This window comes from Aphanomyces astaci (genome assembly GCF_000520075.1).
Source record: "Aphanomyces astaci strain APO3 unplaced genomic scaffold supercont1.33, whole genome shotgun sequence".
NCBI classification, from domain to species: domain Eukaryota; phylum Oomycota; class Saprolegniomycetes; order Saprolegniales; family Verrucalvaceae; genus Aphanomyces; species Aphanomyces astaci.
Window position 1 is genome coordinate 228,251 of NW_009798296.1, and position 14,505 is coordinate 242,755.

Consider the following 14,505-nt stretch of genomic DNA (forward strand, 5'->3'; position numbering starts at 1 on the left):
CTTATTAATTTAGCCAATTGCATCCGAATATGAAATGGGATTACCATCATACTGTATCAACAACAACAACAATGATGCGCAGGAACCATGCGCCACGTCGGTTGTTGCGCCGGTGGCCGTGGGTCGTGCTCGGATTTCTCTGCATGACGGCCCTCTATGTCTATCGTGAATGCTTCCAACACATCAACGCCGTGGCTGGGTCCAACGTCGGCTCTATTCGCCACGTTCCTGCATCGCACAACCAAGGAGACATGGTCAGTGTCATGGACACCGCGCGGTGTCGGGCGTTGCTGTCGTCGAACGCGATCGAAGCCTTTGAAACGAGGATGGCCATCCCTACGGACGACAACCCACACCAAGTGTCCTTGTATTACCGTCTGCGCAATCTCCGCGTCATGGAAGGCGACCGATACATGGACGACGCCGTGCTCGTCGTTGTCGTGTACAATAACAAGGTACGTCCGATCCCTCATTCCTGCCATCTCTTTCCCTCATGTATATAGGAATCATGGGGCTCTGGTCGCTCTGTCCAAGACTTCCTCGAGCTCGTGCGATCCTTCGACTATCCCAGTGCCAAGCTGTCGTTGGGCATCCTAACTTCGTCTTTGGACGAGTACGACAACCTCAAGCAATTGCTTCATACAGTGTTAACCACACATCAATGGGCCCAGTACGAATATATATATATATATATATATATTTACCATATATTCATGATGGTTTTGTCCCGATATATTATTTTTTGTCACCACGTTTTTGCATATTCTCCATGCTATACGACTCCAATATTTGTGTGTGAAATAGCACACTTGAACAATGTATGGTGCATTAGTATATTGTACTACTTTATCGGGATTTTTTCTGTCCTGAATAATGGCCTTGTATTTTTTGTTGTTACTATTTATTTAATTAGCCAGACACTTTTAATCAATGGCCTTTTATTTTTTGTTGTTGTTATTTATTTAATTAGCCAGACACTTTTAACTTAATCAAACCGGTTTATCGATTTCTTGTGATCATGTTGTTATGTAGAGCCACCATAATCTACCGGAATGACTTATCCTCGATATCCCGAGAAGCCCGACATGGAGCCCACGTTCAAAAGGAACGGCGGCGGATGTTGGCACGGTATCGCAACTACGCGCTGTCGCAGAGCTTGGAGCCGTGGCACTCGCATGTAATTTGGATCGATGCTGATATTGCCATCGTTCCTAGCTATCTTGTGGCGAAAATGGTCGCTGGTAATTATTGTCGATTTGATACAAATTTGGGTTTCGAATAGCGCCGACCAAACCGATCCACAATCGATCTGATTGGTTGTTGTTGAATTTCATTGAGAAGGTTTTGATTAGCTAACAATTTTGAGCTCATCTGAAGTAGCCAATCAAATCGATTTAAATTCCAACGAGAAACCACAACACAATGAAATTTCACTCGAAAGCACAATAGACTTTTACTTTTCTTTTATCGATCATTGCAAACTATGGAATCTCTACAGTCTAAGCGTTTGTATGTGCTTCGTACTTATCAACATTTGTATACACTGTACATTCCAGCTTTCAGAAGTAAGCTTCGCATACGTAGTATATTTATTACCTAGAGAATCTCTAGATTGGATAAATGTATCAATGATTCGTTACTGTATATATATAGTCTTATATAGATAATCTCGACATTGCACAACATTATCCATCGATATTTATTCTATATATATATATATATATATATATATATTCCCATTTCCACAACATACACTTGTTCTGACGACGAGATACTAGACCCTTATTTGTGAAACGGGTGTGGTTCAAGACTATATATATATATATTGATTATTCTCGTGTTTGAATATCTTTATACAAAAAGTCCTTGATATATATTGCGTCCTATATAAATGGCGTTTTTGCGTAGCCAAATTAGATATTTTGCAGCCACTGTGTCACTTGACTGGCACTAACTTTGATTACGACCTGAACGCGTGGCGCGGCCACCGCAAGACGCCGACGCCGTTGGAACTCGATGGCCTCCGTCGAGGGGACCTCACATTTGTGCCAGGACCCCTAAATGACGGATTTACTCGGCACATGAACGACATGCGCTGGCACGAGTATCACCCGCTCGATTCCGTGGGAGGTATGTATGATCGAGTATTTACTCAACTTTTTGGGCATAGGAATCGTTTTATTATTATTATTTGGGTTTGTGTCGAATCGATATATATATGTATATATATATATAGGATAGTAGGATGCATTGAGTGTATATGCTGTATATATTTAGGGTGTCACTAGTAGCAGGGGTAAGGTTGTTTTTTTGTTTTTTTGTGTAGTTGGGGTTCACAATATAAAATATATATTCATATATTTGTTATACTATTTCAACCTATCACATTTAAAAAGATAAATATATATATATATTGTAGATATATATATATTTATTTATCTTTTTTATTTGGATACTTTCGTAGAGGCATGTCAACTATAATGCCTGTTGTCACATGTGTATGAAGGGGTTTTGTTTGTGTAGTTGTGGTTCATCGAAATTTCTTCAGAACATATATATATATATATTTAATTACTATTGCTAACTTTGACATATATATACATATATTTGGATACTTTTGTAGGCACAATGTTGTATGTGAAAGCAGACATCCACCGCCAAGGGGTGGTGTTCACGACACATCATGTGATCGGCAGCGACTGGACATTCGAAGGGTACGACGGCATTGAGACCGAAGGACTGTGCTACGTCGCCGGCCTTCTCGGGTACAAGTGCTATGCGATGCCTCAGGACACCATTTACCACCATCCGGCCAAGCAGTAATGAAGAATGAGACGTGTTAGATCGGAATGTCGGGGTAGTCGAGGGGAAGGGCTGATGGCGTTAGGTGGGGATACGCTGTGGCGATGGAGGACTTGATGAGTTCGTGGAAGAGGAGGTTGCCTTGGGTATTGGGATGCACCCCATCGCGGAACAAGTCCCATCGGCCTTGGGTGGCTGTCCATGTGTCGATGACTGGAATGTCGAGGGAAGACGCGACCTCCACGCATGCTTTCGCGTACGTTTCTGTGACTGCGTTGAGTTTGTCAGTGGGGTTCCACTTTGTGTTGTCCACGGCGGGAGGCGTCAGAAACAGAAACTTGCATTCGCGGAAAGCGGTGCGAAGTTCATGGACGATGTCGCGGAGATTCGATCGGTATTCGTCCAAGGGAACATGCCGAATGTGCGACTCACCGCTCGCAAGAGACGCATCGTTCGCACCTAGCGCGATGAGCACCAACACGGGGGCGTTATCACCGCATTCACGGACGAGCTGAGGCAAATAATGCCTCCACCACCTTGTCGTCCACCCCGAGAGGCCACGATTCAAGACGTCCGCCTTCCGCACATAGTCTTGCGACAGCAGCGCTTGGAACCCTTGGAACGCTGGGTCGGCGCCGAATTGGGTGATAGAGTCGCCCAGAGCTACGATCAGCGGAGGTCGGCAATACGCCACGAAGCCCATGAGAAGATCCGAAGTCGAGAATTCCTAAGTACCCACAGTACAGTATGTACCCACTGTCATCCGGTAATTATCCGTACATCGACCAATTATCCAATTATCACTATTTTTTGTTTTCGAGAGAAGGCGAAATATTTGACACAGAACACGCTGAAAATTACAAATATTTGAAGAAAATGAAACTTTTCTCAAAATGACATTCTGTTGTCGAGCTCTTGTTAAAACTCACTAGGCAATGCTTCGGGAGTCAAGTGCGGTAAATGCGCGGCGATGGCATCTACTATCATTTGATGCGCCACTACGTTCCCTGCTTTGTTGAAGTGCAGTCCGTCCGCGAGGAGGTCTGTGCGGCCCTGGAGACTTGTCCAGAAGTCCACGACAGGAAGATGAAGGGAGATCGCGAGGTTGACGCAGGCTGCGGCGTACTTCTTTGTTTCCAGGTTTGCGCGACTTGGCCACCGTGCATCGTCCACGACGGGAGGGGTCAAGAAGAGGATCTCGCACTGAGGAAACGAAGTCTTGATGAGCGACACCATATGCGTGAGGTTGGCCACGTATTCATCTACAGGGACGTGCTGCTGGCTATCGTGGGAGTCGATCAACGCAGCGTCGTTGGCACCCAGGAAGATCATGATCAAGCTGGGCGGCTTGTGGCGCCACTCCTCGAGCAAGAGAGGAACCTTGGGCAGCCACCCGCGAGTGGTCCACCCCGACAACCCGCGGTTCACGACGTCCGCCTTGCGCACGTAGTCGTTGTTCAGAAGCACTTGGTAACCAAGGATCTCTGGGTTCGCGCCATTTTGAGTGATCGAGTCGCCCAGCGTGATGATGAGCGGCGCACCAACGAACGCCTTGTATCCCATCGCGATCTTGAGTACGAAACCAAATGCAATTCTTCCGATGTACTGTCCATTTGGGCGGAAGGAATGCAAGAATGGTTTCTCCCATAACTTTTACCCTAGCAGGTATTTCGTCGATCCAAAGGTATATTTGAATTCAGGAGTTTAACGTGCAGTCCGTGAGGGGTTTTATATTGCCTGGAAATGAATACAACTCCACCAGGTTTGAAATTTTAAGTTTCAGCACCTAATGGAACGTACTTAATGCAAACGCATTTTTAAAACAGGTACATCGGAGTATACTATACTTGAGTCTTAAAATAAAATAAAAGTTAAATAATATATAGTATTACTATAATAGAGGTACAAATTATTAAAAGTATTGAGCAAGTCTAACTATTTAAATAGTCTACTTCATTAAAATACTACGTTTCATCGCTGGAATCGTTGCTTGCGAACGCAGAGCATAGTTTTGTAGTTGGGTCTTGAAGCTTCTGCAAGCAGAATATGTGATCGAAGACGATGAGATTAAAAAAAACTGCGTTAAAATCGGCCCAGTGGAAAATTTCTTTGCATTCGACTCGCCCAAACGGACAGTACCACCAAATCGTACTTTATTGACCAACTGTAGTACCCGTGTGAGTAAATATTATACTACAGTAGTAATAATGGCAAGCAATAGCACTAGTTGTGCTATTATTAATACCATTCACATGTCAAATGACTTGTTAATGGAATTCGCAAGGTGAGCCCCTTTTTAATGTCTAATCAGAATCTATCAAACCTTGTTACTTACACACGATTGGCTATAACACTGACAGAAGAGGTTACAATTTTGAACTTTGTGTGATGCTGCTCCAAAGAATTGTGCACTGATGAGTGCACTCCGACTATGTCCAATGTGAATCTCCCCTTACAGCTAACATTATGTTGTGCGCTCGGTTGGGTCGCAATGTCGTGGTGGCTCTGGTGGGCCAACGCGGTGGCGCAAGAGGTCTTGGTAGTACCCATCGCAAACGCAAAGTGCTAAAGCTGCCACTTCAGCACTTGCGATGGGTGCCACCAAGACGTCTTGCGCCACCGCCCGCGCAACCACGTGATCACACCGGCAGGGAGATGCACGGTACCGACACGGGCTGGATGGTGGAATGTGGGATGACCAATTTCATTGGGTTAGTAGGCAAGTGGTGAAATTAGACCTGTTAGAATTGACCGAGTCCTGAATACCACATCACATGATCTTGCTCTCATACACAGCCTACAATTATCTCAAGGCTTCTTGCATCAACCGCCATCACAGGAGTAGAATATATCGCAACAGGGCGTGATGAATTTACGCAGCGATTTTCGTGATTTCACGGCATCTGATTGGACAAAATTGGACAATTTTGAATTTGCAAGGTGACCTGCCTTGCGAATTCCAAAAAGAGACATACACATGAAAAATATAATCATCAATACAAACTTGAAGATATATTTAATTGAAACTATACAATTTGAGAATTATTTATGGAATTCGAAAGGTGGTTCACCTTGCGCTCCATACAAAATTGCCTATTTCACCTTGCTTTTTCTGGTTAATGAGCAATTGATGAAAAGTACAGACTACCGGTATTATTATAATACTATAATAAGTATTGTTCTTTCCGGTTATACTTGCCAATTGTGAGCCATGAAAATCGCCAACATATAGCCGCGATGATTTCATTGGTTAGAATTTCGAAGATATGGGCAGAACATCCAATTCAGTTTTCCACAACTGTCTGGGCAGTACGACGACGTGTAGTTGCATGTTGCGGTAGCGCGGGCGTCCAGTTGGTGTTCTTAATATGTCTATGTGTACTGTACATTGGTGTGCTGGGGATGCGGAGAGACTCGCATACGAGGCCTTCGCACTCAAGTGTTAATGCTGCAAGATTGGATCGTTGTCCATTTACTCAGGTCAGGAAACTGCATCATAATAGGGTGATGAGTAACGATTGTTTTGTGAGGGAAATCCCACTTTTTGTCATTGGGGTGATTTAAGAACCGCCCATGGAAATTTTGAGTACGAATAGACCAGCATACAATGCAGGATATCTTAGCTTTGAACTGTCAATCCAGGCCTAATAAATACCGGCAGGTGATTGGAGTGTCCCATGCACTTCGAAGTACTACAATAACGTTATTGTCAAATCGATTCGAAACTGGAGCCCTCAATGGGACATGGAATTGATTCAAATTACGAATATTATTGCATGTTCCGAATTAATTTGATATCCATCCAGTCGGAATTCGTACGTCGACATTTATGAAGATTCGCTCACAATAGTCTCGTCCAATAATTCTTCCACTGCCTACAGTATTCAAATAACGTCACACACTTCTGGACCAATCTGAGACACAGTATCTAGATATTCCGACCAGCATTCGACCTCACAATGTCGGAAACGCGCAAGATCCGGTCTGGCTCTATCATCATCATCACTGACTTGTTCGTGTCCACGAATTTTTGCCACACCTTTGAAACTATCAATCGTAGGTTTCCATACTTGGTAGCATATCGCTCCTAACTATTACGACATGATTGAGTCGTGATATGTCGTCAGTATGAACCGTGGTCTTTGTTGCCTCTAGTCAACCTAGCGAAATCGTGTCGACCAGTCCTACAAACGTCCACGACGATGTTCTGAGACGGCGGCCGCTTCGTCATAACCACGTTATGGATGGCCTTGCGTGGCAACCACTGTGGCATCCATTGATATTACAATCTTGAGCTGCGTGTTATAGAATTCAACGAAGCATAACGTTATACTGTTATACTACCGTACCTTGCTATATTGTTCTATAGGGCCAAGCCACCAACCTCCTCAACAAGGAGTTAAGCGGTTGCCAAGTTGAGTAGTCCAGAAGTACTACTTTGGATTGGAGGGGAGTGTGTACAGTTCAACGTACAGTACCTAATCCTGTCTGTGGATGGTCTCTGGCATCACTAAAAGTTGACGGCCCATCTGGTTCTCACATAATTGCGGCTACAACACCACGTACTCATCACGTTTACGGACTTGTCCATTCGTCGATTAGCCACACCTGCCACAGTACTACTACGTACAGCATGCTTTCATCGTCTACCCAACTCATGGTGCCACCGCCACCGCACAACAGCATGGACGAAGCTACACTCATGCACAGCATGCGGTCGCAACTCCACCATCATCATCACATCATCCACAACGACCTACCACCCACCGCGATTCCCTTGCCCGACCAAGTGCACAACCAATGGCGACTGCTTCAAACAATTAAACGGCATAACGAAATCCTGCGTGCCCTCGTGCAACAAGTCGACATATCAACGAACATGTTTTCATATCCGATCCAGGACCCCCAGCCCACAGACATGCAAACAACCAAGGACTTTCTCGCGTGGTATTTTTCAGACGACAACGCCACCATGTCGTGCTAACACCACGTGTTGTTTGCCTTCGTAATGTAGTAACGTTAACGTTATATCGTCCCTTGGACTCGTCGAAGGCGTTTCCTAGTACCATATAGTGTACTTCGAGGTATATGTACAACAGTTGATATATCACAACCAGCCGACACTCATTCTCAAAATTTTGTTAATCCATTGCGTCATACAAATTTGAAGTATATTCAACATATTCACAAGTACTTAAGTAAATATCAGTTATTACAAGAAAATTATCAGTTATTACAGGAGTCGCAATAGATTCATCCGTCGCAATATATATACACTAAATTTATACGGTATTGTGGTTGCGGGTTTCGGGGTTTTGGCAGACACTACATATACTATGTAGTATTGCATAGAAGATAGTACAGTCCAGTTTATGGTGCACGGGTCAGTTTAAAGTGCACTTGAATTGGCCAATGGAATTGAGCTTGAATTCATGAATAGCCAATCGAATCGCTAGAAATACGAAATCATCAAAGAATAATCAAAAACTGCATATAACTGTCAGGTTAGGCCGTGCACCATAATACTGTAAACCGTCCTTCCTATTTTGCCTTGATTTGAGTGGAAATCAAAGTAAATGAACGCAAAGATGAAGTGATTCAAGCCGATTATATAATCAGAAGAATGCCCAAGGATGAAAAAGTGACCCGATCTGTCGATTTTGATAACGTTACTATTAATACTGTATTAAGAGTACAGTGACGAGCGCCGCCGCCCGCTGGCCTGCCAGCCGTTCAAAGACCACGCATTCGGTGACGGAATTGCCGCCCAAGCGGTTGCCGCCGTGGAGTCCGCCCGACACTTCGCCCGCAGCATACTGTACTACAGTATCGCTATATATTCACTACACACAATCCGCACCGACAATCCTTGCCGGTTAATTGAGCAATACTACTACTGGTACTAACGTTAGTATAATTACTAGTATACGTTAGTAGACATTTGGACACAAATATGTTATCCGGATAATTTTATCCGGGGACATGGTTGATCTTTCCATTTTTGAAATAATTCCTTGTGGTATGGCGACCGACCGCATGGCGTTCGTGCCTTTGGAGTTGCAGGACAGGATGCAGCACTACCACGACGACTTCTGGGTAAGTCGGACATTCGACCCCTCCTTCATAGGCCAAGTCATGTACGCTGGGTTCCTTCCCATCGCCATGCAGCAAGGACGCCACTGCTATCTGTTGCCGAAACTGCATGCCCATCGATGCGTGATTGCTCCGTTGTCATCGTTGCACATTCCGAAACAGGTCCGCAAAAAGGCGAAAGGTTTCCACATGACGATCAACATGGCGTTCGACAACGTCGTTGCAGGATGCCACGCCCAGCACGGCAAGGCATGGCTGTATCCCCCAGTCGTGACCGCCTTTCGCGCCATGTTAGGCGGGATTCCAATTCTCAACGAAGGAGGTCGACAGGTCCAGCTAGTCAGCATCGAGCTATGGAACGACCAGAACGAATTGGTCGCGGGGGAACTCGGTTACACCAACGGCGCCATGTACACGAGTCTGACCGGGTTCACAGGAACCAACGGTGCCGGCACGATGCAGTTGTATGCGTTAGGTTCGTATCTGCACAAGCGAGGGTTCCAGCTATGGGATTTGGGTATGTCCATGCCATACAAAATGGCGCTAGGAGCCAAGGAAGTCCCGCGAACCGAGTTTGTCCAACTGGTCGCTCAATTACGACGCATCGACGTGCAAATGATTCCGCCGAATTTGCCGCGTCAATGCGCCAAAGACCTCTTTCAACTCTATAGAGATAGCCATGCATCGAACGAAGCAGTCATTGAGAACCTAAGAAGATAAGACATTTCAAACCTGTGACGTTTCCGTATCCCTCGTTCAATATTGCGCTACAGTTTTTTCAAGATCTTTTTCTATATTACCTCAGGTTCGTTATGTTCGTTAATTGAGAATTGGAGGTTAACACATTATGTACATACGCTATAACGTTGGAATGACGATATATATGCGCCAACAGCCATGGAAAACTAGAGTAAATCGTCGAATTCATTAATCTTGGCCGCCGCACCATGTAAACGTAGACACGGACCGGCACTGTGCTTTGGTCCACCCTGAAAAACAAGCAAATGTGGGGGCGAAATAGCAGTTGTCACAGCCGCCACAATTCTTGGCCTGGGCTGGCGCTGCTGTGGCTACTGGTTTTGCAATTGGGATTAACGTCGCCGTGGGGTTTTTCACCACCTTTTTGTCGCTCGACCCCACGTGGTCGACTTGGGGCAAACCATCGAGGGCGGCTCGAGCCGGGCGGGAAAAACCAAAGCGGTCGAATTTGTCCCAGTTGATGGACCACGTCATAACCCCTCGAAACGTGGGAAAGGGGACGCTGGGGCGGACGGTATCGCAGCCGACGCCTTGGGCCAAACACGTGAGGGCATTCCGAACCGTGTCGGGCGTCGCGAATCCCCGTCCGGCCGCCTGCGCCCCACTCGGTACCCCAAACGATACCTGATCCGGACGCAACCCCTCGAAGCGCCACCCGCTACCGTAATTGGTTTCGAAACCGTTGATAAGCATGAGGCTTCCCCCCACGAGGCAGTCCACCGTCCCTTCCTGCAGCATGCGGCCGTCCGTGTATACAAAGCCGCCATTGTTGTAGTACTGGACGTGGATTTGGGTGAGGTGGTCACGGAGGCCGTCGATGATGGGCAAGTACGCGCCCCAGATGCTACCGTAGCTCCCTGCGCCGCCCTGAACGTACGGATGTTCGGGGGCCATGCTCAAGTAGAACGCGTCATCGCTTCCTACTCGTTGCTTGATTTGCTTGACAGCCGTAATCAAGTTGGTGACAATGGGGAGGTTTTGGGAGATGCCAGTTTCCAAGTCCAAGTCGAGTCCGTCAAACCCAAACTTGACTAGGAGGGTAGACACTGTGTCGACGAATGCAGTGGTTTCGACGGCGTTGGCAAGGGATACGGCGCCGTCTTGGCCCCCCAGCGACAGCACCACCGTCTTATTCCGCCCTTGGAGGGTCGCGATGTCGGCGATGAATTCGGCCTCCGTGCCCGCGTCGGCATCCACTTGGAACGTCACGCGCCCCCCTCCAACGCTCGTCCCAAATGCCACCACAATCACGTCCCAGTCGGGGCTGATGTCACGGAGGGGGAACGTATGACCTGACGGGTTGGCAAAGTTGTGCCAGTACCCAACTAGAGTGTGTGGGGGCAGTATTCGGCGGCGAGTCGATGGCAATGTGGTGGACGACGCAGCGTTCGAGTGGGCGGCGTGGAGGGGATGTAGCCCCTTTGACGTATGGGCTGCGGATGCTGCATATGCCGCCAATGCCGACACTAAAGCGAAGAAATCAAACCGCATGATGGGAACGAGAGGAATGCAAATTGTAAAGTGGCGCTGAGAGGGTTGATGTAGTAGTGTCGACCGTTTCATTTTCGGCTCTTGAAACAATTCTTGGTCGAAAGAGTGGAGATGTTGGGTGATGTCAAGTTAGTTGTATCGAGGGAGAGAAAAACTAGAACATGTTTTCAATGGAAGGTCCCTCCATCTACATAACAAATGGAACGGGGCAACATGTAGTGAAATTTACGCGTTGGTTGGTTGAGCATCATGAATAAAGGTATGCTTCAGGAAGCGTATACATATATATATGTGGTAACATTAATGGCCAAGCTGTGCACCGTCAGCATGATGTGATGTATTCGAAGCAGCGAGTATCTATGGTCAAATCTATAAATAGAAGCGGTTTCAGATTTTCACATGTCTTCCGACGAAACCGACGTGTATCGTGACAGCGACGAGCGCTCTATAGCGATACAGACAAAACCCAATCAAAATACTACGTAGAAGTAGTAATACGTAAGCATGGGTAGTGCTAATATGCTTTGTTTCATGCAAGGTCCTTCGGTTGAATTGAGCCCTTCTCAAGGTATATGTTACAGGGTGTATGTCAACAAGAACATGGGGCTTCGAAATACTGTGGCATTAAATCCAAGGCCCATCATCCGAATGAAACCGCTTTGAAGGGGACTTCCTTTTGTCATGATTTAGTTCCAGTGGCAAGTTAAGTAGTTTGCAATTTGCGTCCGTCCTCGTCACCCCCATGAAAGTTGTTGCCACAGCATTGTTGTCCGTCGCGGTCAGTGTCGCGTCCGCCGCCAAGCTCAAGTCTGTCGTGTACTACATGGAATGGGCGATTTACCAGCGCAACTTTGGCATCTTCGACTTGGACTGGTCCCGTATCACTCACGTCAACTACGCGTTTGGTCGGCCTCGGGACGACGGCACGGTCGATTTGTACGACACGTGGGCCGCCACGGACAAGCGCTTTATCGACCACGGGGACTCGTGGAATGACTTGGGCAAGAAAAACGTGTACGGGAGCTTTGGCCAAGCGAATAAGCTCAAGAAGCAGTTCCGAGGCACCAAGTTTGGGTTGTCCATTGGCGGGTGGACGTTAAGCGACAAGTTCAGCGGCATTGCCAATTCGGATGTGGGCCGTCGCAACTTTGCGCGCAGTGCGGTGGGGATGATGCTGGACTTGGGGTTAGACTTTATCGACTTGGACTGGGAGTACCCCGTCGAAGGGGGCAACCCCCAGCCCGCCGTGCCACATCGCCCCGACGACATTGCGCACTACGTAGGTCTGCTCCAAGCCATCCGAGACGAGTTTAAAGCGCTGGCGTTCCCGGCCGAACTCAGCATTGCGTCCCCCGTGGGCCCAGACAACTACCGCCACTGGGACTTCAAGGCTATGTGTGCGCTCGTAGACCATGTGAATGTCATGGCGTACGACTTGTCGGGCAGTTGGAGCGAATACACGGACCACCAGGCCAACTTGTACGAAGACCCGACGCACCCCCCCGGGCTTAAGTACAGTGTCGACAAGGCCGTGCAGGATTACATCAAAGGGGGGTGTCCATCCAACAAGATTGTGCTCGGGATGCCTCTGTACGGGCGATCGTTTGAAAACACTGACGGGTTGTACGGGCAGTTCACAGCTCCGTCCAACCAGGGGTCGTGGGTTGCCGGAAATGGGGACGGGGCTGGTGTGTGGGACTTCAAAGCCCTACCCCTACCAGGGGCGGTGGAGTACTACGACACAAAATTGGTGGCGGCCTACAGCTACAACCCAGACACCCGGACGTTTGTATCGTATGAATCTCCCTCCAGTCTAGAGGCCAAACTGGCGTACATCCACCAACACAAATTGGGTGGGGCAATGTTCTGGGCGGGGGATGCGGACGCACCGGCCGGCTCTGCGCGTTCCCTCATTACTCAAACATTTACCACCTTTGGCAAGGACAACATGGACTTTCACGAAAACAACCTCGAGTACCCAACCTCCCAGTATGATAACATTCGCAACAGCTCTATTGTTCAGTCGAGTACCTCCGTCCGTTCTACTGCTTCGACGACCAAACCACCCCCCGCAGCCCCCCAACGCGCACCTGCCACCATGGCGCCCCTTACAGTAACATCCACCACCACTACAGGTACATTTAGCCAATGCGACGGCAAGCGCAACTCGTGTGTGTGGCCCCTCACCAAGCAAGTCGTACCCTATCAACAACGAGATTGCAAGGCCTTTGCCGCGTTTGTGTGGTGCCCGTAGGATCAAGCATACATGGTTTGATTAATACAGTTGGATTTGATATTGGAACTTAAAGGCGACATGTTATGGCCAAAACTGTTTCGTGGAGAGGATACTTGGAGGGCTAATTCTCCAACTATTACTCGAATTTGATGCAGTCTGGTTAAAGTCAACTAGTCGCCGCTCAAGTTCGTGGTCAAGATCAAGCGCGTGTGACTGCCAGAGCCCTCGTCGAGTTTATCGTGAACCAGTCGCAAGTGGACGAAGTGATGTGGGACTTCGAAATGTACGAGCGTTATCCCATGGAAGCAACGCGAATAGGAAAAAACTAGAGACCCAATCCCACACTATTTTAGGGATTATATGAATCTATACATACACCTACTTGTGTGTTCAGAAATGTATGTTTCCACTCCAAACTGTGAAGCCTAACAGCGTTTCTACCGGGTAGGCTGTTAATAGCAACTACGTACTAGTAGTATAGTAACTAACAGTATCCAGGTAACTATCGTTGACACATACCCATCAATTGTGGTTCTCGCATACGTAATGGTGCTGATAATAAATATTTTGCGAAGTAGGAAGGGGGAGTTTTGATGATTTGGATAGTATATGGAGAGCGATAGTGTTGCACAAGTTGTTGATGGGGCCTCATTAGTATGATAATGCTGTCAGCGAATGGCTCCACGGAAATCACCCCGATCTACCTTACAGAGAGTCATAACTCATGAGTATCATACTCTGTGTTTGCATCATTCCTACTTTGTGTACATAAATGTACACAGGTAAGGATTACCTACTAATGAGTTAGTTATCCAGTGCAAGTTTGATCTCGATAGCTACAAGTTGCAACTCCCACAGGCAAATGCAAGTGCAACGCATCTTGTTGATTGGGTAGATGGTCGAAGCGCTTGTGTCCATTAATTTCCGGACGGTACTTTCTCGACACCTTCAAATGCGTTTAAGTGTTTAAAGCATAGTTATCCCATATAAAACGTCACGTGTACCACGTTTTACCATATCCGTCCAAAGTAACTCTTTGGCTGACACAGTACTACTACGTAGTACTACGTAGTACTACGTAGTACTTCGAAGTAATAGTTACGGTAACGTTAGTACTACTGTAT

At 47.1% G+C, this 14,505-nt stretch overlaps 7 protein-coding genes across 7 annotated transcripts; 4 read left to right on the forward strand and 3 right to left on the reverse strand.

Moving 5' to 3' along the window:
* Positions 1 to 60: 60 nt before the first annotated feature.
* H257_11298 (hypothetical protein) lies at positions 61 to 3,524 on the forward strand. Its single transcript, XM_009838197.1, has 5 exons — positions 61 to 455; positions 504 to 670; positions 1,033 to 1,241; positions 1,909 to 2,130; positions 2,624 to 3,524. Exons 1-5 carry the CDS (start codon positions 72 to 74, stop codon positions 2,821 to 2,823), a joined length of 1,182 nt encoding a protein of 393 aa, XP_009836499.1. The 5' UTR covers positions 61 to 71; the 3' UTR covers positions 2,824 to 3,524.
* H257_11299 (hypothetical protein) lies at positions 2,537 to 3,524 on the reverse strand. Its single transcript, XM_009838198.1, has one exon. The coding sequence runs from the start codon at positions 3,503 to 3,505 to the stop codon at positions 2,840 to 2,842; it is 666 nt and encodes a 221-aa protein (XP_009836500.1). The 5' UTR covers positions 3,506 to 3,524; the 3' UTR covers positions 2,537 to 2,839.
* Positions 3,525 to 3,651: 127 nt separating this feature from the next.
* Positions 3,652 to 4,420, reverse strand: H257_11300 (hypothetical protein). The gene has a single exon (XM_009838199.1). It carries the CDS (start codon positions 4,363 to 4,365, stop codon positions 3,721 to 3,723), a length of 645 nt encoding a protein of 214 aa, XP_009836501.1. The 5' UTR covers positions 4,366 to 4,420; the 3' UTR covers positions 3,652 to 3,720.
* Positions 4,421 to 7,403: 2,983 nt separating this feature from the next.
* On the forward strand, positions 7,404 to 7,842 carry H257_11301 (hypothetical protein). Its single transcript, XM_009838200.1, has one exon. It carries the CDS (start codon positions 7,436 to 7,438, stop codon positions 7,784 to 7,786), a length of 351 nt encoding a protein of 116 aa, XP_009836502.1. The 5' UTR covers positions 7,404 to 7,435; the 3' UTR covers positions 7,787 to 7,842.
* Positions 7,843 to 8,815: 973 nt separating this feature from the next.
* Positions 8,816 to 9,641, forward strand: H257_11302 (hypothetical protein). The gene has a single exon (XM_009838201.1). It carries the CDS (start codon positions 8,824 to 8,826, stop codon positions 9,613 to 9,615), a length of 792 nt encoding a protein of 263 aa, XP_009836503.1. The 5' UTR covers positions 8,816 to 8,823; the 3' UTR covers positions 9,616 to 9,641.
* A 58-nt stretch (positions 9,642 to 9,699) lies between these two features.
* Positions 9,700 to 11,162, reverse strand: H257_11303 (hypothetical protein). The gene has a single exon (XM_009838202.1). The coding sequence runs from the start codon at positions 11,143 to 11,145 to the stop codon at positions 9,823 to 9,825; it is 1,323 nt and encodes a 440-aa protein (XP_009836504.1). The 5' UTR covers positions 11,146 to 11,162; the 3' UTR covers positions 9,700 to 9,822.
* A 700-nt stretch (positions 11,163 to 11,862) lies between these two features.
* H257_11304 (hypothetical protein) lies at positions 11,863 to 13,447 on the forward strand. Its single transcript, XM_009838203.1, has one exon. It carries the CDS (start codon positions 11,888 to 11,890, stop codon positions 13,397 to 13,399), a length of 1,512 nt encoding a protein of 503 aa, XP_009836505.1. The 5' UTR covers positions 11,863 to 11,887; the 3' UTR covers positions 13,400 to 13,447.
* Positions 13,448 to 14,505: the final 1,058 nt, after the last annotated feature.

What these genes read in the sequence shown, in the direction of transcription:
- H257_11299 (XM_009838198.1), bottom strand. Translation starts at nt 3,505, where the DNA reads ATGGGCTTCGTGGCGTATTGCCGACCTCCGCTGATCGTAGCTCTGGGC.
- H257_11301 (XM_009838200.1), top strand. Translation starts at nt 7,436, where the DNA reads ATGCTTTCATCGTCTACCCAACTCATGGTGCCACCGCCACCGCACAAC.
- H257_11300 (XM_009838199.1), bottom strand. Translation starts at nt 4,365, where the DNA reads ATGGGATACAAGGCGTTCGTTGGTGCGCCGCTCATCATCACGCTGGGC.
- H257_11302 (XM_009838201.1), top strand. Translation starts at nt 8,824, where the DNA reads ATGGCGACCGACCGCATGGCGTTCGTGCCTTTGGAGTTGCAGGACAGG.
- H257_11298 (XM_009838197.1), top strand. Translation starts at nt 72, where the DNA reads ATGATGCGCAGGAACCATGCGCCACGTCGGTTGTTGCGCCGGTGGCCG. An exon ending in TTGTCGTGTACAATAACAAG is followed by an intron (nt 456 to 503) that starts GTACGTCCGATC and finishes TCATGTATATAG; the next exon opens with GAATCATGGGGCTCTGGTCG. An exon ending in TGTGGCGAAAATGGTCGCTG is followed by an intron (nt 1,242 to 1,908) that starts GTAATTATTGTC and finishes GTTTTTGCGTAG; the next exon opens with CCAAATTAGATATTTTGCAG.
- H257_11303 (XM_009838202.1), bottom strand. Translation starts at nt 11,145, where the DNA reads ATGCGGTTTGATTTCTTCGCTTTAGTGTCGGCATTGGCGGCATATGCA.
- H257_11304 (XM_009838203.1), top strand. Translation starts at nt 11,888, where the DNA reads ATGAAAGTTGTTGCCACAGCATTGTTGTCCGTCGCGGTCAGTGTCGCG.